This window comes from Haplochromis burtoni, unplaced genomic scaffold, assembly GCF_018398535.1.
Source record: "Haplochromis burtoni strain Fernald_Lab_line unplaced genomic scaffold, NCSU_Asbu1 Contig_77, whole genome shotgun sequence".
In the NCBI taxonomy this organism is placed as follows: Eukaryota; Metazoa; Chordata; class Actinopteri; order Cichliformes; family Cichlidae; genus Haplochromis; species Haplochromis burtoni.
The window spans coordinates 308,534-332,178 of record NW_024582438.1 but is presented as its reverse complement, the minus strand read 5'-3'; the positions used below and the strand labels follow the sequence as shown (position 1 = coordinate 332,178).

The 23,645-nt window shown below is 40.5% G+C and overlaps 3 protein-coding genes across 7 annotated transcripts; 2 read left to right on the top strand and 1 right to left on the bottom strand.

Moving 5' to 3' along the window:
* Window positions 1-930: 930 nt before the first annotated feature.
* On the top strand, window positions 931-11,006 carry clpxb (caseinolytic mitochondrial matrix peptidase chaperone subunit Xb). 3 transcript variants are annotated; one of them, XM_042221928.1, is made up of 15 exons: window positions 931-1,220; window positions 1,695-1,770; window positions 2,486-2,646; window positions 2,759-2,870; window positions 4,332-4,486; window positions 4,596-4,755; window positions 5,891-5,932; window positions 6,559-6,735; window positions 6,846-7,010; window positions 7,943-8,031; window positions 8,302-8,466; window positions 8,567-8,866; window positions 9,219-9,311; window positions 9,401-9,507; window positions 9,629-11,006. In XM_042221928.1, exons 2-15 carry the CDS (start codon window positions 1,716-1,718, stop codon window positions 9,717-9,719), a joined length of 1,872 nt encoding a protein of 623 aa, XP_042077862.1. In that variant the 5' UTR covers window positions 931-1,220; window positions 1,695-1,715; the 3' UTR covers window positions 9,720-11,006. The 3 variants fall into 3 exon arrangements, with proteins under 3 accessions (XP_042077862.1, XP_005945645.1, XP_005945644.1); XM_005945582.3 differs by having other exon boundaries at window positions 936-1,220; window positions 2,756-2,870; XM_005945583.3 differs by lacking the exon at window positions 5,891-5,932 and having other exon boundaries at window positions 935-1,220; window positions 2,756-2,870.
* A 660-nt stretch (window positions 11,007-11,666) lies between these two features.
* LOC102312279 (ubiquitin-associated protein 1-like) lies at window positions 11,667-15,681 on the top strand. The gene is made up of 6 exons (XM_014341138.2): window positions 11,667-11,898; window positions 11,978-12,128; window positions 12,642-13,289; window positions 13,387-13,557; window positions 15,038-15,139; window positions 15,225-15,681. Exons 2-6 carry the CDS (start codon window positions 12,006-12,008, stop codon window positions 15,357-15,359), a joined length of 1,179 nt encoding a protein of 392 aa, XP_014196624.1. The 5' UTR covers window positions 11,667-11,898; window positions 11,978-12,005; the 3' UTR covers window positions 15,360-15,681.
* On the bottom strand, window positions 15,639-23,362 carry LOC102311767 (protein regulator of cytokinesis 1). Of its 3 annotated transcripts, none has more exons than XM_005945585.3 (14): window positions 23,189-23,361; window positions 22,248-22,380; window positions 22,036-22,158; window positions 21,683-21,916; window positions 21,436-21,606; window positions 21,200-21,349; window positions 20,940-21,087; window positions 20,706-20,842; window positions 20,521-20,616; window positions 19,438-19,584; window positions 19,215-19,325; window positions 17,504-17,611; window positions 16,940-17,116; window positions 15,639-16,091 (listed from the first exon to the last, which is right to left on the bottom strand). In XM_005945585.3, the coding sequence occupies exons 1-14, from the start codon at window positions 23,197-23,199 to the stop codon at window positions 16,020-16,022; spliced, it is 1,818 nt and encodes a 605-aa protein (XP_005945647.1). In that variant the 5' UTR covers window positions 23,200-23,361; the 3' UTR covers window positions 15,639-16,019. The 3 variants fall into 3 exon arrangements, with proteins under 3 accessions (XP_005945647.1, XP_005945648.1, XP_042077860.1); XM_005945586.3 differs by having other exon boundaries at window positions 17,007-17,116; XM_042221926.1 differs by lacking the exon at window positions 16,940-17,116 and having other exon boundaries at window positions 23,189-23,362.
* Window positions 23,363-23,645: the final 283 nt, after the last annotated feature.

Below are 23,645 nucleotides of genomic sequence, written 5' to 3'. Positions count from 1 at the left end.
CTACCCCTTCGGCGCCAGCTGTGGGCTCAAGGCCGGAGCTCAAGGCCGGAGCTCAAGGCCAGAGCTCAAGGCTGGAACCGAACAAAAACTCCCTGATAACGACTTGGTTGAGTCTGTTCCTTCCCATTCCCTACGAGGCCACCTGGGTTGGCTGGAAGACTGTTTACTTAGCCTGGCAGGGCGAAGGACACTGTCTCAGCTGAACTATGGACACGCACACACACATACTGATACTGATAAGCACTCACTGACGCATCACCCTCCCTACCCCGGATCCAACGCCACCTCCAACGCTTACCGATGTGGACATCGGGTCAGCTGGAGGCGCAGTCGAGAGATTGCAGCGGTCCCAGATCAGATGTACACACTGGAACTCTTTCCCATGTTGCTTGTCTGTGTTTATTGTGTTATGGTGTGTTGATACCTGTGCATTCCTGTATTATCCTTTTGTGTTGCACATTTCAATGTTTTTTTTCCCTCGCTACCTGGCCTGACCTGTCTCCCCAATGTGATGTTTGTATTGTATGTACGGTCGGCAAGGTCTGTCATCTCGGTTGTGGGCAAAAGACCTGCAACTGACAAATAAAGGCTATCTCATCTCATCTCATCGCATGCATTAAAATGTCAAACTAACTCTCATGAGTACCAAGGCTGTGTTAAACTTCTACATAATAATGCATACTGAATCTGAACTGAGCCTATCAAATAACAAAGTGTGACTGAAACGACTGTTAACAGGTTATAATGCTAGATGTGATATGTCCCTTAACTACCAAACGCAACTTAATTTCACAATATCTTTGTTAACGTTGCATATTACTATGTTGTCATGAACGCACCACGAATCGCGCTATGTTTGAGCAGATCTCAAAATATCTGGATGGGTTTTGAATGCGCTGGCACGAATGAATCCACCATGCTGCTGACACCTTGCACACTGTTTTTAACGCTTCCTTTGGGGAAGGCTAGTTCGCTAGCCGGGTAACCAACCTAATAACCTAGCTCATAACACCAGGCGTTACATCACTTTAGTTCGTGTCACACCTGTGAAATAACGGTCTAAAGAAGTTGACACTTTTCAGTCCATGTAACAGGCACTGTGGCATTAGCATGACACACTGACCTTTCTAGCTGTAACAAACGTGCAGAAGCTTTAGTGATTTATCAAATTTGTGTTTCAGAGAGGGGCTGTCAAGACGCGACTGCTTTCAACGCGCACTGTGAGTAAAACTGGAAAGCTAGTTAAATGTTGCTTTGTGTTTCGTAGTTAGTAGTTTTAAATAAACTGGGAACGATACCTGCAATTTTTTTTTCTTAGGAGTCACTCTGCCTATTAGCTCTGCAGCGTCGGCTGCTTGTCATTTCCTCTAGAAGAAAACGCTTAGTGAATTTGGTTAAGGCCTAGCATGCGAAGCTAACAGTTACCTATTTACGTAAGCTAACTAGATAGAGTGTTCATAAAGGGTACGTTTATAGCATTAGCATTGCGTGATAGCTTAAAATACCAACACCTTTTCGTGTGGTGTACAGTGTAAATATTTAGACTGTAGTGGCGACTATCTAGTCTCGTCAACGAGCTGCTGTGCTAATGCTAACTGTGACGTTGGAGTATTGAGGCGTTAAACCGGCCTGTCTTATTCAGCGCAGTCTGTTAGCTGTACGATGCTAACTTGACACTTTTTTGTTTCTTTAAGGAGTTTGAGACAGAAGAAAAGATGTCCTGTCCATGTGCTTCGGCTGCCAGGTTGTTCCTAAACACTGCTAACAGAGGTACGAAAGGGAAGACGCACATACTCCCTGCCCTACAGCTGCGTTAAGCTGCATGACATTGAGCTATTTGCTTCAACTTGTGGAATCAGGGCCCCAGCTGACCTAGATTACTGTTTGTTATGACAGTTCTGTAGCTAACGTCAACAGGAGGTAACAACGTAATTCATGACAGTTTAGAAGCTAAAGTTAGGACAATGTTGTCACATCACCTACGTTTTCGTATTTCAGATTTTAGACCAACAATACATATGATTTCATGACAAACAACAAAAACATAAGGAGCGATTTTACCCCATGTAAATACAATTCTTTCATCAGACCGTGAAGTGCTGCTCTTAATAATATACATGAAATATGGTCTTTGGTATTATGGTATTTATGCATTATGTAGCCTTATAACATGTAATATTAGACATGTTGTTAAAATGCCCCTTTTTAAATCTTTAAACGTTTCTAAAAAACATTTTTGTTTTACTTTTAACCTTTATTTGCCCAATTCCCAGACACAAGTGAAGCCTAATTGAAAACTAAAAGAAAATTTAAGTGAAAATATTATGCCCTCTTCCCCCAAAATTAATGCTAAGGACACTATGCATTGTATAGGAAAACGCAATTAAAATCATATGTAAATGTCATTAGTTTTCAGACTTATGGCTGATAGAAATCTAAAGGGATGTTGCTTTTTTTAAATTTTAAAATTTTTTTTTTTTAACAGGACTGTCGTGCTCTCGGATTCAGTTGTTTTTTCTGAGTCGTCACGGGTTTCGAGAAACTCATTTGCCTCCTCGAGTACGTGTGAGGTCGTTTTCAGAGACCTCTGTCTGTTATGGCTCTAAAGATGGGACAACCAAGGATGGTGGAAGTGATGGTGGAAAGGTAATCTTTATTTGCAACATTTTGTAAATGTGGACGTACACAACCTAGTTAAAGCAGTGGATGATAATACTTTAATTTAACACGTGCTAACACAGTTGTTTTTACACAGAAGAACCTCAGTGAGGGGAAGAGAATGTCTGGCTCCGGAGGATCGGGTAAGGGTGGAAGCCAGCTACGCTGCCCTAAGTGTGGGGACCCCTGCACACATGTAGAGACCTTTGTATGTGAGTTCACATATTACTCTTCAACAATTATTTACAAATGGTCTAACTGTTGAATGATGTCATGTCATGTTGTGTCAGTTGTGGAAATGTTTGTGTCCCAGATGTTTTCTTACGATATAAAGTTGTTTACCAGTTGTTAAAAAAAACAAACCAAAGTAAATAAACTGATCATAAATAAATACATGGTATTATCACTGCTAGAAAACTAATGGTTGCTGAATAAATGGTTGCTGTTACTGGATTCCTCTCAAGATGGATGATGAGCAGGGAGAAAAAAAGATGAATTAGACGTCACTTAAATTCATGATTTAGTGTTAAAACATGTTAACATCAACTTTCATATTTCTCTGTTACACAGACCTTTGTGCATGGAAATAACTATAAACACTAGTGTAAACACAGGAGATGAATAGTGCACCACAAACCACCACTTCAAGTATTTTCCTGGCACAGCTTGTCAAAATAAAGATGTGGATATAAACTGTGTAATGTCGGTTTTATTGCTGTCTCAGGAATGTTTTAGATTTTGCGGTGCCACATAAACATTTTGACTCATTGCTTTAAACCAAGAGGGGCTGTTAGGATTGTTGGATGTGTGAGAAACATCTTGGACACGGGTATATTTGTTTTTACGACTTTCTGACTTTAAATCGGCCAATCATAGTGAGTACTATCAATTAAAAATCACATTTACATCAGCTGCACCTGCTTTATTAATTTTTGCCAATCTAAATCTACAATACACTTTCCAGACAGAGAAGTGGTTTATGATGTACAGTTTGTGAGCTGTTTAACAATTTATCCTCTTATAGACCACAGGGAAAAGGTGGAAGTTTGTTTTGATGCTCAAATTAAAACAAAAATAAAAGCTTGAGAATCAGGTGTTCCAGTTAGGAGGATAAAACCTGAGTTGCAGGTAATAAAGGTCTTTATAAACAAAGGCCTAAGAAATATCAATATCTGGGTTTTCATTATTTCTCAGTAAGACAAACAAATGCAGAAAATGTTGAGCTTTTCCTGTTGTCTAGGGGTAGATTGTCGACACCACACTAGTCAGTCAACACATCTCAGAAATATTCATGAACTATCTATAGCTTACAGAGGAAATGAATATGAGCAGCTACAGGAAATCTGATGGGGTTATTGGGGAGTTTATTTTCTTAAGCCTGTAATGCATGCGATGAAGAGAACTGCTTGTTATGTGTTAGATTGTGATTGTCCTTAACTGGATCTTAAATGAGCATGTGTTGACTGTTATTGGTAATCAAAGCTGAACAGTATTCAAAACAACGAAGGATCAAAAACATAATAAGGTGCAGTTTTTCACTTTTTCCATATTTAGTTTAGGTTTCAGCATCAGTGGGATTAATGCATAAATTTATGTTGAAGTGTCTTTAAAAATTGCTTCAGCTTGGTTTAAAAATGTCTTTAATACTGTATGTGGTGTTTTTTTTTTTGTAGCATCAACACGATTTGTCAAATGTGAGAAATGTCATCACTTCTTCGTGGTGCTGTCTGAAACTGACTCTAAGAAAGGGCTAAACAAAGAGCCAGAATCTGCTGCGGAGGCAGTGAAACTGGCATTTGCACAGAAACCTCCTCCACCTCCAAAGAAGGTAAGAAACTGAAGCAGGAAACAATTTGTCAAAACAAGCTTTTAACATTCGATTGGGAATTTGATTGTGTTTTTCTCCTGTTGTGAAAGATTTTTTTTTTCCTTCCCAGATATATGCCTATCTTGACAAGTATGTGGTTGGCCAGTCCTATGCAAAAAAAGTGTTGGCAGTTGCTGTGTATAATCACTATAAGCGCATCTACAATAACATCCCCTCTGGGAGCCGACAGCAGGTGGAGGTGGAAAAACAGCCATCTTTAACACCTCGTGGTTAGTGTCAGTCTTCTCTGCAGACACGGCATCATTCTGCATCTAAGGATTTATTTCAAATAATATCGACCATTACTGTCTGATGGAAACCATACTTGAGTTTATCTATCTATTTATTTATTTATTTTTTAAAGCTTATGAAAGTCCTTTTTCGGTATTGGTAGATAGTGCCGAGCTTAGTCAAATTTTGGGTGAAATTCTTGTCTTCATTTAAAAGCAGAAACGCGATCCATAAATGAACAAGAGCTGAAATGTAATATGAATCTTTAAAAAATTATTATTTTTTTTAATGATTTCAAAACTAAACCTCAAAGTGAAAATAGGCTGTGCTGAATGTCTGTCAAACTTGGAGTAGAGAATTAGTGAATTTTAAGTTGAATTTGGACACAGCAACAGTATGTCCTAAAAGCAAAGCTCATTTAAATAAGCTGGTAATAAATTAACAAAATATGATCATGCAAGTTTTCACTTTGAAATGTGTTCATGCAAATGCCAAAATAAATAAGCAGACTTTAATGTTTGCCACATTGAAAACAATAATGGTAAATGGCCTGCATTTGTATAGCGCTTTTCTAGTCCCTAAGGACCTCAAAGCGCTTCACACTACATTCAGTCATTCACCCATTCACACACACATTCACACACTGGCGATGGCAAGCTACATTGTAGCCACAGCTGCCCTGGGGCGCACTGACAGAGGCGAGGCTGCCGGACACTGGCGCCACCAGGCCCTCTGACCACCACCAGTAGGCAAACATGGGGTTAGTATCTTGCCCAAGGATATTTGGCATGCAGCCAGGAGGCAGCCTGGGATTGAACCACCAACCTTCTGATTAGTGGCTGACCTGCTCTGCCACCTGAGCTACAGCCACCCCCAATATTAAGTATTGAAAACAATATTAATATTTGCATGTTAAGAGTATCAACGGTTCCTCTTGAAACGTCCTTACAAATAACTGTAGAGAGGTTACAGCTGTGGCCTTAAGTTATAATCTGTATTATTTGGCATTTGTTCAATATTTATCATATGATTTCATAAAGCTCTTTTTCAGCGACTGCATTGATAATGTTATAATGGTAATATAGCGATATTAGTATTAATATTGATTTAAGCACTTTCACCCTCTCCCTGTAGAGCTAGAGATGAGAAGACGAGAGGATGAATACAGGTTCACAAGTAAGTGACGGTCCTACTCGCTGTTGTCTTTTAGCACTTTTGAAGTCACTTAATCAGCAGTTTTTTGTTTTTTTTTAAGTTGCACAAATGCCAAAGTGTACAGACCGCTGTGACAGTCAAGGGTTTGTTTTGCCTTTTTCAGAGAGATTACATTTTTTATGCATTTATGGCCGTGTCCAATTTAAAAAATGATGAACTTTGAACTAAAATGATTAAGGAATTTTGTCAACATCAGATAGTAGGGTATATTTCCAGTTTGTAACAGTGACCTTTTGTATAAAATAAAACATAGAAATTGAACCAGTAAAATTACACTTTTCAATGATTGACAGACCAGAGAAGCAGATGAAGTTGACCTTTGACCGACTTTCAGATGTTTGCTAATTTTAGTCGAGCTGTTCTCAGTAAGTCACAGTGACACTGAACAGGGTGTGTGTATTTTTAGCCCTTGTATGGGAACTGTTACTCTACACAAATGGTTGCATTCATGATCAGTGAATGGCATGTTTGTCTAACAGTGACTCAAAGGAATCCATTACATTGCATTTTAGTGATTTATGAAGCATAGAGTTTTTACAGTTCTTTTTAGTAATGAGGTGACCTGTCCGGTTGGCTTGTTGTTCCAGAGCTGCTGCAGATTGCAGGAATCAGCCCTCATGGAAATGCTCTCGGGGCGTCCATGCAGCAGCAGGCGAGCCAACAGGCACCTCAGGAGAGGAGAGGTGGGGAAGTGTTGGACTCTACACACACTGAGATTAAACTGGAGAAGAGCAACATTATTCTGCTTGGTCCAACTGGTTCAGGTAAGTTTGGTTTGTAATACTTTTAAGCTGATTCTGTCAGATACACTGTGCAATGTGTTTGTATTATGTCCTTCCCCAGACAATTTTATGATTCACATAAATTTTCACAGGAAAGACATTGTTGGCGCAGACACTGGCACGTTGTCTGGATGTTCCATTTGCAATTTGCGACTGCACCACACTAACTCAAGCTGGATACGTGGGAGAGGACATCGAGTCGGTTATTGCCAAACTTCTGCAAGATGCCAACTACTCAGTGGAAAAAGCACAGCAAGGTGGGCAGAGGGACTTTATTTACAGAAGGAGTTTCCAGTGTCAGAATGATACGTATGTTTACTGAGTAAGAAACTGCCTGTTTTGAAAACACTGAGCACAAGCAGCAAGCACCAGCAGTATCTAACACAAACATAATCTCGTTCCTCCCCCTCACATCCACCCAACTGTTTCTTTAATGTTAACATGCAATTAATAATAATATTTCATTTGATATAGGAAGTCTCAAATCATTACCTAAAATTAAGACAAGTGTTGGATTAATGAGCAAATATTTGAATGTCACAATGTTTGGTTTACCATACAAACCATTGTTGTACAAATTAATGTACCTGATTATTTACAGATTCATTTATGGTGACCCTAAAAGAAAGCAATCACAGTGGTATTTTATAAAAACAAGGCCTCAACTGCGAGGCCAAAACTCAGTAGTAATTAGATTAGAGGACTGGGAGTAGATAAGATTAGAATATAAACAAATTAAAATGGTACCATAGGACTCTTGTATGGAAAACCACTTTGTGAAGCTTAATCATTGAGAAGATTAATGCTGTTTCATTTTCATATACATTACTGAATTACTCTGCTACAACACATCTAAAAACTAGAATGCTTTTTTTCATGTTGCATCATTTACTGTGCTAAAGAATGTGTTTATGGCTTTACTATGTTGAATATACTGACAAGAAGAGGAACAGGTTTAAATTAATTGGATTTCAGGTTAAATTAACAAGTTAGCTTACACATGCACTGTACTCTGCACTGCATGTTTACAAGCTTTCAGCATGAATACTGGTGAGGTGTATGCACCAGAAAGCATGAAATTGGAAGAAAATACTAAGCAGTTATCCACAGAAAGCTCATCAAAGACAAGAAGTGTCTCAGGCAGTGTCTTTGTAAGACATTAAGCTTTGTTCTCCTGTTTCATGTGCAGGTATTGTGTTTCTGGATGAGGTTGACAAGATTGGCAGTGTTCCTGGAATCCATCAGCTGAGAGATGTGGGTGGTGAGGGAGTTCAGCAGGTTAGTGTGCAAACTTTATGCAGCAGTTTGTTTAAAGGCTGCAACAAATTATTTTTGATTATACTTTTATTTAATTTAGAGATCATATGTTCGATTTATTCCTCCTCGTTAAATTTTTAGGACAGTCCAGGTTTTTTTTTTTTTTGGTTTGTTTTGTGCGAACACAGACAGATTTTGTTTACATTTATGACCTTGCGGTTTTCTGTTTGTTGTCCTTTTCATTCTGTATTGGTCAACTGAGACTTACATTCACTTTTTCTGCTCTGTCAGGGTTTACTTAAACTTCTGGAGGGTACAGTTGTCAACGTTCCTGAGAAAAACTCCAGGAAACTGAGAGGAGAAACTGTGCAGGTCGACACAACAAACATACTCTTTGTTGCATCTGGTGCCTTTAATGGACTTGACAGAATCATTAGCAGAAGAAAGAATGAAAAGGTAAACTTGACAAGGCTCAGATGTATTGCACGCCAGCAGGTGTTCAGCCTGTTTGTTATTCCTGCCTTTAAAATGTTCCTTGTGTTTCATGTCTGTCCAGTATTTGGGTTTTGGAACTCCCTCTAACCTGGGGAAAGGGCGCCGCGCAGCTGCTGCTGCAGATCTGGCAAACACCAGCGGCGAGACAGACACCGTAGCAGAGATCGAGGAGAAGGACAGGCTGCTGAAGCACGTCGAGGCCAGGGATCTAATTGAGTTTGGAATGATCCCAGAGTTTGTTGGCCGTCTTCCCGTTATCGTTCCTCTGCACAGCTTGGATGAAGACACGCTTGTCCGGATCTTGACTGAACCACGCAATGCTGTAGTGCCCCAGTACCAGGCTCTGTTCAGCATGGACAAAGTAGGAGTTCTAATATTGTAGTTGCTGCAACGCTGTGTGGGTGGTGGGGGTAGACATTCTCATATTTGGGCTGCTGTGTTTGCACAGTAAGGTTTTCTTGAGTCAAAATACAGCAGTGTCCTCTCAAATATCTGCACACAGTCCTTTTATTTATAATACAAACACTTTCCAGAGAGTAATCTGATGCTTGTACTTTCTTGTTTCACTGGTACCAAAAAATCATGTCTCTCTAAACACAGCCTCTATTTCTTTTGTTAGATCAATGTACAGAAACATAATAAAACATGTGTTTGTGACTTAAATGACTTGATTTTTAGAATTAAAATTAAATGGTCAATATCTTTTGTTTCAGTGTGATCTCAATGTGACTCAGGATGCCTTGAGGGCAATAGCAAGAATGGCTTTGGAGAGGAAAACTGGAGCTCGTGGCCTCAGATCCATCATGGTATGTGATTTTTACAGAAGGTGCCAAACTTAGGTTTTTATTTTTTTGTTGTGGTGTGGTGTAAAGTGAAAACTTGTCTTCATGCACAGGAAAAACTCCTCCTTGAGCCCATGTTTGAGGTGCCCCACTCTGACATCATGGCTGTTGAGCTGGACAAAGATGTTGTCCAAGGAAAATCCCAACCCAGATATGTCAGGTCAGTACCTCTCCTCACAGTTTTGGGGTAGATGGGTCATGCTAGAGATCAGTTTTCTTACACAGAGTACATGGCGACTCAGTAACTGAAACTCGACCTGCATCCTTTATTTGAATTTCAGAACTCCTGCCAAGGATTCGGCAGAAGAGGAATACGACTCTGGCATCGAGGAGGACAACTGGCCTAGGCAGGCAGACGCTGCTAACAACTGAACCATTTTAACCTAAAGGCCACGCTGTCGCAAATCATTAGATCACTATGAACCTTTTGGATACCAAGTTTGGTACCAACTCTTTTATTAAAGCCCCTGACGAATACGCTGTGGACACTGGTGGGGAGGGTTTTTGTGATGAAGTTAAGAGAGTGTAACAGCCTTGGGTCCTGTGCATCAGATGTAGATTCTATAGTGGTGCACTCACAGGGTGGACCTTAAAATATTTCAATCTCTGGGGATTGTTAACATTTTATCTATATAAAGATAATGAAATTTTATTCATGGAAATATTTGTAGCTAGTTTGTTTTTCCTTTTTGTAGTGAGGGGTTGTAATGGCAAGGGAAGCAAATGGAAATTATGGGATCATACTGTACACTTGCAAACATGGGATGCTGAGAAAAGAAAGACCCGATATGATGTTAACATGTTAGCTGATGCCTCATCAGGGCATCATATTCCATGAGCACATCAATATTTTTGATGTTTTCTTTTTCCTTTACCGCCATTGTAATAATGGTGCTCACAGTGAAATCAGCTGTAAATGTTTAGGCACGCTGCTTAGGTAGCATTTGTAAGCAGTTTGTATGACATGACCTCTAATTATTAAAACATATTGTGAGGTATAATGCACCAGCACACTAATTACAGCAGGTGAGACACAATGGTGACCTTTTAAACAGCCAGAATGGTTATTTTCAGTTTTTGGCTTCCTCCTTTAGCACACTTTTTAGGGAATGTATAAGTGTTTACTTACAGACCTCTGTCTCACAGAGGGCTGTTTCACAAAGCTGGTTACCCGGGTCACTTTGAAGTATCAGTGAAATAGCTTCTGAAGTTTTGTTTTATAAAAACTGAACCGTGTTCAGATGCTCTCTTTCCTGTTAATGCTGGCTGCCTCTCCAAACCTGCATTGTCAAACACCCCTCAGAGCAGCATGGATATTTTTTATTTTCCTTGTGGTTGCCTGGTTGGTTGTTGGAAGCTCACCTTACCTTTAGTGATGTAATATCCTGTTACTAAATGGTACCTCAGTACACGTCTGTAATCAAGCCTCTACTTAAATGCTCTGACTGAACCATGCTGCTGCTGTCTTTAAAATGCTGTTTGTGCTTTCAAACTAGATTAAACTAGATTTGTTCCCCCCTTTGCTTGAAGCTTCATTTTATTTTACTAAAGTTTTCAGAGGTCTGTTACAGAACCTGTACCCCCCTACCCCCAAAATATTGTGAATCTTAAATTTATTGTGATTGTTTAAAGTGTACAAATAAAATGTATATCTCGGTACAATGTTTTTTTTAATTGTTCTTTCATTCTCATTTAAGTTTGAGGTGCGATTAAAACCTTAAAATAAATGAATGCAACAGACATCACAATGTTGCGATGCACTGTTAGGCTGTCACCTTTATGTAATCTGCTAATCTCTGGAAAGTATTGTGCTGTGCTTTGTTTCCTGATACCTCAGCATTTCCCTAATCCTCCTAGTACACAGGAAAGTCACAAAGTGTCCGTACAAAGTCTTTAGTGTGGCCTTGAATACAGATGGAAAATGATACAATCTGCTGAAAGGGATAAAATAGTGAAGTTTTAATAATAATACTTATAAATGTTAGAGACAACTGTATTTGTTTTTCAAAATATGTTTTGGTGTTATATGGTTTAATTTTGATATGTTTGTTTGATATATTTCTAATGGCTGTATGACTGTGGGATTAACCTCCTAGGACCTGGCGTCCACATATGTGGACATCACATTTTGGGTCATTTAGACCAACATACTCAATTTTGCTCTACAAGGGCCTGATATCCACTTACGAGGACATTATACTGCTACTGTTCTAAAATTTTAAACGAATATCTTCATTTGTGGCTCTCATTTTTCTAAAAACAAAAATAAGGTTAAAAAAAAAAAAAAGAAATTCTGGTAATTCTTTGTTTTTACATTCATCGGGCCCCAATATACCCAAATATCAAAGAGAAATTAAAAATGCATGCCGTTTAAGAGTTCGGGTCTTAGGAGGTTAAAGCAGGCACCTGAGGTATTGGTAAACAAACTCAATGATGTCAGAGGCTTAGTGGCGAAGGGGTTTATCGCGTCTGCTGTCTGTGAGTCATTTACTCCAAACACTTGCCGATTGTTTCAGAGGACCGTGGACCTGGAAGAACATATCTGACCAAGGTAAAAATTTCAAAAGGTAAAACTTTCTTTTAAAACTTAAAGCTGAAGATACAGGAGATCTTCATGTCTTCTGATGCAGGTTGGTGATTTGAAACATTTTGGTGGTGATGAACATGCTGGAAGATGTCCCGTTTCAGACCGAGCTGGGTCCACTGGAGGAAGAAATGCAGCTGTTGCCTGCTCCGGACATTACTCTACCAGACTGCCGACAGATAATGAAGGAAACTGAGGTCAAACATTAAAAAAACATTTCAAAAAATTTCTCAATATAGAGCCTGTGTGTTCTTTCTTGTTCAGTATCTGCTTGCAATTTTACTTTCTCAGTTTAATTACTTTAAAATCCAGGGTTTGAGTTTTGGAGTTTAGCAAAGCTTTTTTCTCCTTCTTCATTTTAATGAACTTCTGAAGTTACAGATTCTAATAAGAGTTTAAACAGTGCTGAAGACAATGTTCTCCTGAAACAATATGCACACTGTAATGAAGGATTAAGTTCAAATAAAAGAGCTAGATTGGGCTTTTACTGTGAAGTTGAAAATGGTTTTTAATTGCACCTTATTAACATTACTGGTATAGGTCTTTTTCCCCTGGAAGAAAAGCACAGGTTGTATGATAAAATTAGTATATTTAGGGTCATGTCCACACTTGAATACTACACAGTTATTACGGTTTTTAGTAACCTCCACACCTGTAAATGTCACCTGTGGAAAAGGCTAATGCTCCAAATCTTTATAATTTTTCTGCAGTACGGATTCAACCTGGAGAGATGGATTTTAACTGGCCAGCAGCCAGTCTGCCAGGCTCCATCCTGCCCACCTTACTGGTTGATGTTCAGCAGCCCTAAGGAGAGTCACAGAGTCACTCCCAGGAGCAGCGATCAGTGGGTCCCCAACCCTCGGCCCCGCAGCCACAGCTTGAACTCTGCAGACGCTCACTGGCTGCGCCATCGCACCGTCAAGTTCCTCGTATCTGACTCTGATGATGAAGATGGTTATCATGAGGACAATGAAATGTCCTCTACTGAAGATGCCCCTCACCTCATCAATTGCAGGGAGCGGCCCCGGAGCGCTTCACTCAAAGGCCCAATCTCCAGAGTCAAAGACATGCACTTTGTTGCTTCCCCTCACAACTGTAAGACTGGCTCAGCTCAGTGTTTCAGAGGTCACAGGGGCACGTCTTCTCCCCAAGAGTGCAGACAGCCTCTGCGTGTGCTCGAGCAGCACAGATCACAGCAGGCCAGCCCACTCCCTCAGGGCCAGAGGAACATCAAGAAGAGGCAGCGCTCTTCAGGCAGGAAGTTCTCCCAAAACACACCACCCGCTGGACCTTCCCCACCGAGGCAACAACAACGACCCTCCTCTGCAGGGCCTGTTTTAAAAAACCGCAGAAAGAAGGTTGGTTTTTCTGAGAGCGTCACATAACAATATAATACTTGAAGCAGGTAAAGTTGTTTTCTATTATTTGTGCCTGGTCTTCCCTTGTCATCATCAGGTTCTGACGAGCGGTGCGTCTCGGGGGGTTTTCTTCGACTGTGCAGCAGAGCTTTTGACAGCCCTCAGCCAGGAAGAGAGAGAGTTACTTGAAACAATCACTGAGAAAGGCTACCCTTTAAGAACAGCTATTCTGGCGCTGCAGAAGACAGGCTATAGGAGCCCTGAAAAGGTACGTAACACACTGGGGCTAGAACATGCTGTTTAATGATTGCATTTTTCTACGAAACTGTGAACTCTTAAGTCTGACTTAGTAAATTCTGACTCGAAATTAAAACTTTTAGGATAGAGCGGCACAGTGATACAGTAGTTAGCACCAAGAAGGTTCAAATCTACTAGCCAGCTGGAGCCTTTTGTGTTGAGTTTACATGTTCTCCTGCCTGTGTGGGTTCTCTGGCTTCTTTGCACAGTCCAAATACCTGCATGTTGGGTTAATATGTGAATCCAAATTGGCCATAGGTGTGAAAGTGAGCATGAATGGTATCTGTCTCTTTGTTAGCCCAGCATCACAGTTATGAGTGGTGGGATAAGATATATGCTATTGTATTTTAATTAAAGACACTGGGCATCAAGTCTGGCCTCAGGTGCTCTTACTACTGAAAGGCCCCAAGGTATATGTCGAGTCCCCAATATGCTTCAATCAATCATTCAGTCCAGGTTTGGAGGACTGTGTGTTTAAAATCTGGAGGCAGAAGGGTATAAGTTAGTTGGGAGACATCTATAGAGGGCTAGCTTGCCCCTTTCCAAAAATTACAGAAGACATTCAAGCTTTCCATTGAAAAACTGAAAGACGTGCGCAAACTTGAGACATGTATCCTTTTTAAAGATGAACAGAATCCCAGCCACGTGGTCTTGGATGGTCTCCTGAAAATTAAGCTATTTTCCAAATGAGCTGTGTCTCAACTCTACAGCATCCAACCAAATGTAAATGATCCATCCTCAGTCATTCCAGGCAGATTACCAATCCAGTTTTACATGCCAAACATTCACAGTATCTCTATAAATGCTCAGCACACCTCAATTCAAAGCTGTCCATACTTCTATCCAACTAGATTAAGTAAAATATTCAAAGGCACTTCACCTCTGTGTGTAAATTTTTGAACAGAGCAAGGAACCCTATCTAATGAGTTCAACAACAGTTACAGCATATAGACGTTTTGGGGTAACTAATTTGAGTTTTTCCACCAAGGCATTAAATAGGGAACTCCTGGGGAACCAATCACCATGAAATTGGTGATCAAAATAAATCTTTATTCTATCCATTGTCCTGTGGATTAACAATATCACATTGTACTATGAACACTTATAACTCAAGTAATGCTTTTTCTGAGCCGCAACCAATGGCCTGTTTGTTTTGTATAAATGTGTTTTAAGTATTTAAAAACACATACTTACAAAAAAAAAAAAAAAAAAAAAGTAATGGCATCAGAAGAAGTTAAAGAAAATACAGCAATCACAATTATCCCTCACCTAATTTGCAATACTTGGCAAACCAATGTTTTTCTAATGCATTAAACATAAAACACATCTGTAAAGTAATAGTATGTAGGTCAAGCTATATCCTGTATTCACATTCCCAAATGTTAATGAATAGACTTCATAAAATTGTACACAGAAATGGATAAAATTCATGCTTTTTCTGCTATCGACAGGTGCTAAAATATCTGGTTACCTGTGATCGTCTGTGTCAGCTGGGTTATGACCAAGCACAGGTGGAAGAGGCTTTGGAGATGTTTCAGAACTGTGAAAGCAAGGTAAATCCAGTTTTTCCAAGTCAGCACCTGTCACACACTATTGTACCTTGACGTGAAGGAGCAAAACAATATCTTCTTTTTACAGGCTGCTGAGTTCCTACGCCTGTTGGCTCAGTTTAACGAGATGGGCTTCCAGCAAAGCGCAATCAAAGAAGTGCTGCTTGTTAATGAAAATCACCGTGAGAGGGCTCTTGAGGAGCTCATGACACGCATGGCTTAAATAAGTCATCACATTTCCAGTGAAAAGAAGGGAAGGACTTTTACATCCACTCACTAGAAGAGCACTCGTGAGAGCTCAGTTCCTCCAGACCAGTCCCCTACCTATAGTTTTATAGAAAGAACAATACTTTACAATTACAATGATAACTCTGGCAAGGATTTACCTCTGGCTGAAATCAAATACTGCGTTTTGGCTTACACTCAGCTGAAGTAAAACCATGTTCAGCTGAAAAATTAGGGGCAGGAATGATGGGAAAAATAATAGCCACAGAGAACAAACTGCTTTTAAAACGTTTATTTACAGGTTAAGGAAAAGAATAAAACCACCCTATGTTTGGTTTCTGAAAGGAAAATTAGCTGTCAATCCAGCTCGAAAAAGAAAATCATGGTGCCACTTTTCAATTTAGTAAAACAGTAGTGCCGTAGATAACAGATAATATTTAATCTAAGCCAAAATAGGATCAAATAAAAAGACATCGTAAAACTTTTAAAATACCAGAGAAATGCAAAGAGCAGAGGAAACCCTGGAATAAATTCTAATAAAGAGAAATGTTGACAAAATATTTACAGTTTTTTGTAAGAAGTTCCCTCTTGTTCATTGTGTCACCAAACTACCCCTGAGGTGGGCGACCCTCTGTGCCAGAGCAGCTCTGTTGAACCATCACTGATGACTGACAGTCGAGTTCAGCAGTCCTGACTTTACATTCGATTTAGAAGACTTCGTGAGGTCCCTCTGTAAGAAACAGTCCAAATTAATGTTTTCATATTTAAAAAAAAAGAAGAAAAAAAGATCAAAGGTAAAATATTTGTGTATCAACATGGTTTTCTCACATGACAAATTAAGTAGATGTATTCACTTTGGAAACCTTTAACCTCATGATGACCAGATTTGAGTCATGTGGTGGAAAGTTTTAGCTGCAGCTCAGACAAATAAGTCATTGAAACTTTGGCATGACAGGATTTTTTTTTTTTTTGGATTTATTAGTTATAGCACAGGGCCGTAGCCATTTCAATATTTTTTTCATAAGACCTAGTGTACTTTGACTTTTTTAAATTTATACATTCATTGTAGACAGATTCTTTTGGCTCTCCCTTTATTAACAGGGGGTTGCCTCAGTGGATGAATCAGTAACTTTGATTGTATGCCGGCTGCCCCTTCTGACGCAATCCCCCTGCCCGCTCTCCCAGTGGATGTGTCAAACACTATATGTATACTTATATGTAAAAGGTGGTGGTTCGTGTAAATCTCAATACAAATAATCAACATTTTCTATATATTAATTACTGCTGACTGTATGACGAAATTTGGAATAAATGTATTCAAACATTAAAAGATGGCAGACAGCTTTGTTTCTTAAAGTCTTGTCATCATGTTATAAATGATTTTTGTAGCTTTTTCTTTGCATCACAACTGCATAATGTGGGAATTTCATCTGCATTATAAAATACATGTACACCCACATAGCAAGAAATTAAATAAGTTGTACATTTGGTCGTAAACTTAAACTGTGAGCCAAATGTTTAGTCTTACAATAATCTTTACCACTGAGTTGACTAAACAGATGTAAAAACCCCATTTACCGCAAATTCCGAATAGGAGCCAGCAATAGAGTTAAAGGTGAAGGTGTGATCTTGAGTATCCTGAGACCTTAGTGGTGTGCCACTTGGAGTGTTTCTATTAAGGTGGGAGATATTTTCCTTGTTTCGCTCTAGCGCACGGGGTGCCTTTCCATGTCCAGGGGTTCGCAGGCCAAGACCCTACAATGAGACCAACTAGAATGATGATGTGTTTTGGCAAGCCCTTTCATTTTAAAGACTATATAGGACATTATGACAGATGAGCACTTTCACCGTGTCCAATATCTTGACATACAAAATAATGCATTTGATATTATGTATATTTATCTTAGTTAACGACACTGGACTTGACTAGTTGGGTAGAATGATTATCAGTGTCAACGTCTGCATCATATTCAGGGCACACTAAACTCAAACGTTGACCAACATTGAGTCTAGATACAAACTAATGTAAGAGGTTTTACCGTTTCAATATGAAAATAATGATGATCAAACCTGTCTAAGATACTGAACAAGCCAATCTAATCCTGATGGTCTGACTGTCAAAAACAACATGAAGCACAATACCTTGCTAGCAGACAACGGTGGTTTCTGGGTGGACGACAGGCACATGGTCCCACTGAGGCCTGAACTCAGGAAGCTGGTTGGAGTGGAGAAAGTTGAGGTGCCATTGAGCTGAGTGGACAGGGGACACAGATGTTTCAGTCAGTGCTCATGTTTGACATCAACACAGTTACAGAAAAACCGCAGAAATATTTTTCTTCTTCAGCTCTCAGCGAAGGCGGTCGCACTTTTCTCCTCTCCTCCTCACCCTTATCTTCCCTACTTAGCCTCTATGTCCTTGTCTTGTGTGCATTACTTTCCCTTTAATAGCCTCCCACTGTCGTTCTCTAAAACCTAAAAGAGAATTATGGATTTGATCAACTGGTCTCTGAATGCTATTGACACCCTTTTCTCAACGAGAAGTCTGGGCTCGGGAGAGCCTGAGTGCCCTGGAGGGACTTTCCCTGCCGGATACACGATGGACGGGTGGCAGAACTGGAGGATCATGTGCCTGGCGGGACTGTCTATCGAGGACGCTGAAGATATCCATCTATTCGGAACCGTGATAACAGGGTTCATGCTGATCGGAGTTGGCTTAGCCCTGGTTTATCGGAGAAATAAGAGAGCGGAACCGGCTGATCAAACCCCCCCAAGGCTGCCCGCTGGAATCGAAATGGAACGAGGCGCAACCTCTCACAACGAACGTAATATGGTCAACACCTTGGAGACGCTTGCAGCTGCTGTGAAGGCTCAAAGCAACACCATTGAGCGTATGAGGGGAAACATCAGAGAGAGGCCTGCTCAAAATGAGACCCTTGAGCGACAGTTGGAATACATCGCGGAACGGATCACTGCAGTTGTGAGGTCTCAGAATCAAAAGAATGATAACACCATGGAACAGAAGTTTGATACCATCATGGGGAGGCTCGCGACTCTCCAACGGGAGATCGAGAGACCAGCGTCGGAGTGTTAAAGAGCAGCCTGAAAATTCTCCTGGGCTGCTCGCATGGAAATTAACAAAATCAACATGAACATTGTGGATCCCCATCACGGCGCCAGCTGCAGGCCCAAGGCTGGAGCCGAACAATCACTCCCTGATAATGACTGTGTTACGGCTATTCTTCCCATCCCATGCAAGGACACCTGGATTGGCTGGAGGACTGTTTACTTAGCCTGAGAGGCCGAAGGACACTGTCTCAGCTGAACTATGGACACGCACACACATACACTTGCACTGATAGGCATTCACTCATCCCCCCTCCCTTTCCAACGCCTTCGATGCTTGTTTCCTGCGAGGGAACACAGCGGGTCTGTGTGCCGCGCTGGAATGGTAGCGCTGTGCAGGGCGGCTGCTGTGTTCGCTTCGGATTACTCCTCAGTCCTCACCCCCCACCCACCCCTGTGGCTTGTCATGTCTTCACAATGTTGTGCTGTGGACATTTATGTGCTTTTTTGTGCAGAGGAGTTTTTTTGTTTCCTGTTCTCATGCTGTCCTACCATGGAAGCACAGCATGAGTAGGGGTCTCTTTTCCCCCCCTCTTGTACTTTCCCCACTGTAGTGTACATTTCAATGTTTTTTTCTCTGATTCTACCAATCTCCGACCTGTATCCCCATGTAATGTTTGTGCTATATGTGTAAGGTCGGGGGGGTCCCATTTCACTGCAGGGCAACCTGCATGTGACGAATAAAGCTTTGATTGATTGAGAAAAACCACAGAAATATCTACCCATTTACCTTTTTCATTTTTCCAGGTGTTGGAGTCCCTCCTATCCGCCTTTTAGACGGGGTTTTCACCATCGTTCCATACAGCATTTCCTCTTGCATCTGCTTAGTTTTCTTCATTTGCTATTTTCCAAAGAACAATGCATTTAAAGAAAAAAAAAATGCACTGGCAAAACTACTGCTACAGGGAAGTGAAAGTCACGACAGAGTGTGTCACAGCAATAACCTCACATACCCTTTCAAGCTTCTCCTTCTCCTTTTCATTGTGGTGTTGATCCCACTGCTGCTGCACATAATCGAGGAATTTCTGTCCATTCACCAGAAAATCTTTACCATGCTCCTGCTCCCAAGCGTCGATTTGGGCTTTCAGACTCTTTTCCAACTGAAAACAAGCATAAGTTTTTATGTTGTCACAAAAAGGGGCCTTATTACATTTACTTCTCTTATATGTACACTTTAAAACAAAAACAAAAACAAAAAACAGACACTATTGTGAAACAATACCAATAATTAATAATGAGGAGGGAGTCTAATGTGAGAAAAATACTGCACATTCACCCAGTGTATATAGTTCTTCCTCTACACCCCCCCCCCCAATTTTTGCACATGTCGAGGAGCGTGTCAGGCTACATTTCACTGTGTGTTATACTTGTATAACTATGCATGTGACAAATAAAGAACCTTGAAATCCCTGTGAGCCAAAACTCAAGGCTTCAAACTGCACTCAACTGGTTTTTTTAAAGACCGTGTGGGCCTGAAGTAAGGTAGGAAAGATTACATCCAGTCATCACGGACATAATGTCAGAGTAATTTTGAGCATTTAATGATTTGCTCTGAACTGTTCTTTTTCCAGAGAAAATCCCAAAGCAGTTGAACTCACACGATATACAGTTGACCATAGACTGCAAGGCAGAAATGCAGTGCCACCCACCAGAGGCCCTTTGCTGCATGTGTCCCCTGACTAGGCCATCTAAATAAAGCCCATTTTGAACAGCAAAATTAGTAGATTGGATTAGTAGAGCTCAGCCGATTCCCTTTTAACAGCTTCTGCACTGACAGTGGACTTTCAGATTACATCAATTTCTGAAATGCTTTTGATGAACAGACATATGCACCTGAACCAGAGAGTGACAGTCATTTAATATCCCCATCTGTTGGACAAAACCTGCAATACAGCAATGGAGTTTTTCTTCATCTCCTTTTATTTGCCAATTCATCCAATATGACATCTTTGAAATGTCTTCTAAGAAAATATCTTACAGGCTGGCATCTGCTTACAGTAATGCTATTTTTACTGAAGCAGCATAGAAATTCTCACCTTAGGCAAACTTTTCTGCAGGTCAGTTCTCTGCTTCTCTTCTTTCAGAAGGTTCCCACCCCTGTTGTTGAATCTTGAAGGGTCATTAGCCTTTTTCTAAAAGGGGAAGCATACAGCCACATGTCACCATGCCCAGAGATAAGCATTTTAAAAGCTTCCACAAAAAACTTAGAGACAGCACTCACGTCAAGCTCCAAGTACAACGTCCAGTTGTCCTGCCATTTAGTGACTCCCTCAAAGAGATCTTTGTGGTCCTCATAACACTTCTTCAAGGTCGTGATCTTAGCCTCATGTAGATTGAGGAGCTCTTCTGTGAAATCATCTGAGTAAAGAAAAGATGTACCAGAACAGTAACGCCCTCTGTGACCTTTGGTGCATATATTTGAAATAAAGCAGTCGTTATTAAAACAGACATTCACCATCATGGTATGGAGCAAAAGCTTGTTGCTGTTCGGGGCTGTAGAAACATTTATTCCATAGGAGGGCAATCTCTGCTCGGATGGCCTCAATGACACTTTGCATGCTCTGAATTTTCAGCACCTCTAGACGCTGGACCTCGGCCTGGAGCTGGAAACACAGGATACACATTATCAGAACCTTTTACGAGGGCTTAGAGGATCTGGGTGGAAAGTAAACAGACACATTATTTAAAATTATAAATCAAAAGGTAGGTTTGTACCGCTTCCATGTTTCTTTTCTTTGTGTTGATCATATGCTCTGAGAAAATTTCCCTGTCCTCTTGGGGAATCTGAAGCCGTTCCCAGAGCTCCTGGATCTTAGTGCGGTAACCTGAACAAAGGAGCTCATTCTCAGCCTTGCGGTTTTGCAACTGGAAGAAGAAGAAGAAATCACCCACGTTATTCTATGCAATACCGTAGACGGATCACATTAGAAAAGGAAAGATCACAAACTCACTTGACCGAGGAGGAGTTTGAGAGCAGCAATGTTGTCATTCGACAGGCAAAATGCCTCTTCATCCTCACAAATCACATCAGTCTCAAAACTCGTCTCTGGCTGCTGCTCCAGATCATCCATGCATACAATGATCTCCTTTTTGATGCTCATAAATTCCTTGCGACGATGCTCCTGCAGTGACGAGACAGGTTACAAACCAAAAGCAAAAACTGTAATATTAAAGAAACAAACAGAAAATCAAAAACACCTTCTCTTTGGTGAGATCATCAACGTAGGCCCGATAGCTCTCTAGCTGTGTCAATGATGGAACGGAGTCCTGGTTGATGCAAAATGGGGTAGTGCACATAACATCACACAGCTCTCGGTCTTTGACAACGAGGCCTTTAAGCTCTTCCATTCTTTGCTTTTTCTGCTCCTTCATCACCTCCAGATGTGTGCGGCAGTTCTTCTCCATCTGCAACATGCTGCAGCCATCCTCCTCCTGCAAAGAAATCCAAAAGGTAAGGCCTAACACAGATCGTCTTGTTGGTTATAAAAAAACAACAACAAAAAAAAACAAAAAAACAACAACACTCAGACACACTTCTCAAATGTAAATACCTCAAAAGGGGCCATCTGAAGCTCACTATACAAAATACTGAGTTCCTTGCGACAAGACTCTATACTTTTGAGTACTCTCTTCTTGAGCTCCTCTTCTTCTGCAATCATGAGGTCCAGCAAACCCTGAAGGCAAGAAAAACCAAAGAGGCAATTGTATGATTAGTCCTACAAGGCCAAAAGGTACCATAATGTACACCAATGTCAGAACTCACTTTAATGTGCTTGTGAACATCATTGGTTCTTTGTAGGCGCTGCTCTTCAGGAATCCCTATCTCCTCCCAAATATCCTGCAACCTGACCAGGGCTCTGTTCAGGTAGGCAACAGACTCAGCAGCGTGGACTTCACTGGAAGAGAACCAGATCCTCAAGTTTGTTAAGATACACTTTACCACAAAAGTTGAGCAATTCCTTTGTTGCAGCAGTTCAAAAATAAGCTAAATACAAAAAACATAACAAAATGGCATAAAAAAGTAGAAAGGTATACATTTCAATGAAATAAAATACAACATGACAACGCAATACAAGTAAAATTTTAATTTCATGAAGTAAAAATAAAGTTCAAGAGCTCATTAAACGGAAAAACATATCCGCGTAAAGTGTGGTGGATACTGTAATAAAATAAGCTGGTGTACACAGAGAGGTTACGGGTGTGTATTCGGGGCTAACAATCAAATCAGACAGGTTTCACTGGGTTTTTCCTGACTCAAAGTGGCCCTCGGGGTGGGGGGGGCGGCCTGTACGTTAGCAGGACTTTGATATTTTAACTGGTGTTTCAATTACTCAAAATGTAAACAAAAAAGCATATTATTTTATACTTCAGTAAGCCAGGGATTTTAAAACCAGACAGGAAACAGCTGTGTTAGCACCCGCAAAACCAGACGCAACAGCCCTTCCACCATCGACCGAGCAAACTAACATTTAAATAGTTGCAGACGGCGTAGCATATCCGTGGTATCCCTAATCCTGAACAATATGAGTGACCAAAAAACCCCAAATAGTAATGACAGCATAACCTAACGACTGCTCCGTCTCAATGTGTGAAACAGGCCGTGCGACCTTTCTCACAATTAACATTAAATGCTAAAGCTAATCAGCAAGTTTAGAACACAACTTACATAAACCACTAAGAATTATATTTATATTCAGTACTAACCTCACTCTCATTTCGCCACCGCAGACAATTGAAATGTTTTAAAAATAATCGTCCTGTTCCTGCAGACGGTCTTTTGACTCCTCAAATAAAAAAATCTAGGTTAAAGTCAGTGTAGTTGCCCGACTGCCCGTTCGTTTGTCGAGTGCATTTGAAATTTGCACCGAAACAATGCTTGGACTCTGATTGGCCGGTGAAATGACGTCAGCGGAAATAGCTGTGGAGCGGAACCAGAGAACTTGTAAAATAAAAGCTTATGCTGTACGTGCAACTTCTCCCACTTGTCCAAACGCGGGGCTGCAGCAGTCTTCAGCAAGAGGTAAATGGGGATACATTGCTTTAATGATTCATACAAAAGTGTTTGAAATGTCTGCAACAAACAAAATAAAACAAAACAAAGAAAAATAAAAGTCCTTCCTCTTAAATAGCCAGGTATAAGGACTATACTGACGAGTGAAGA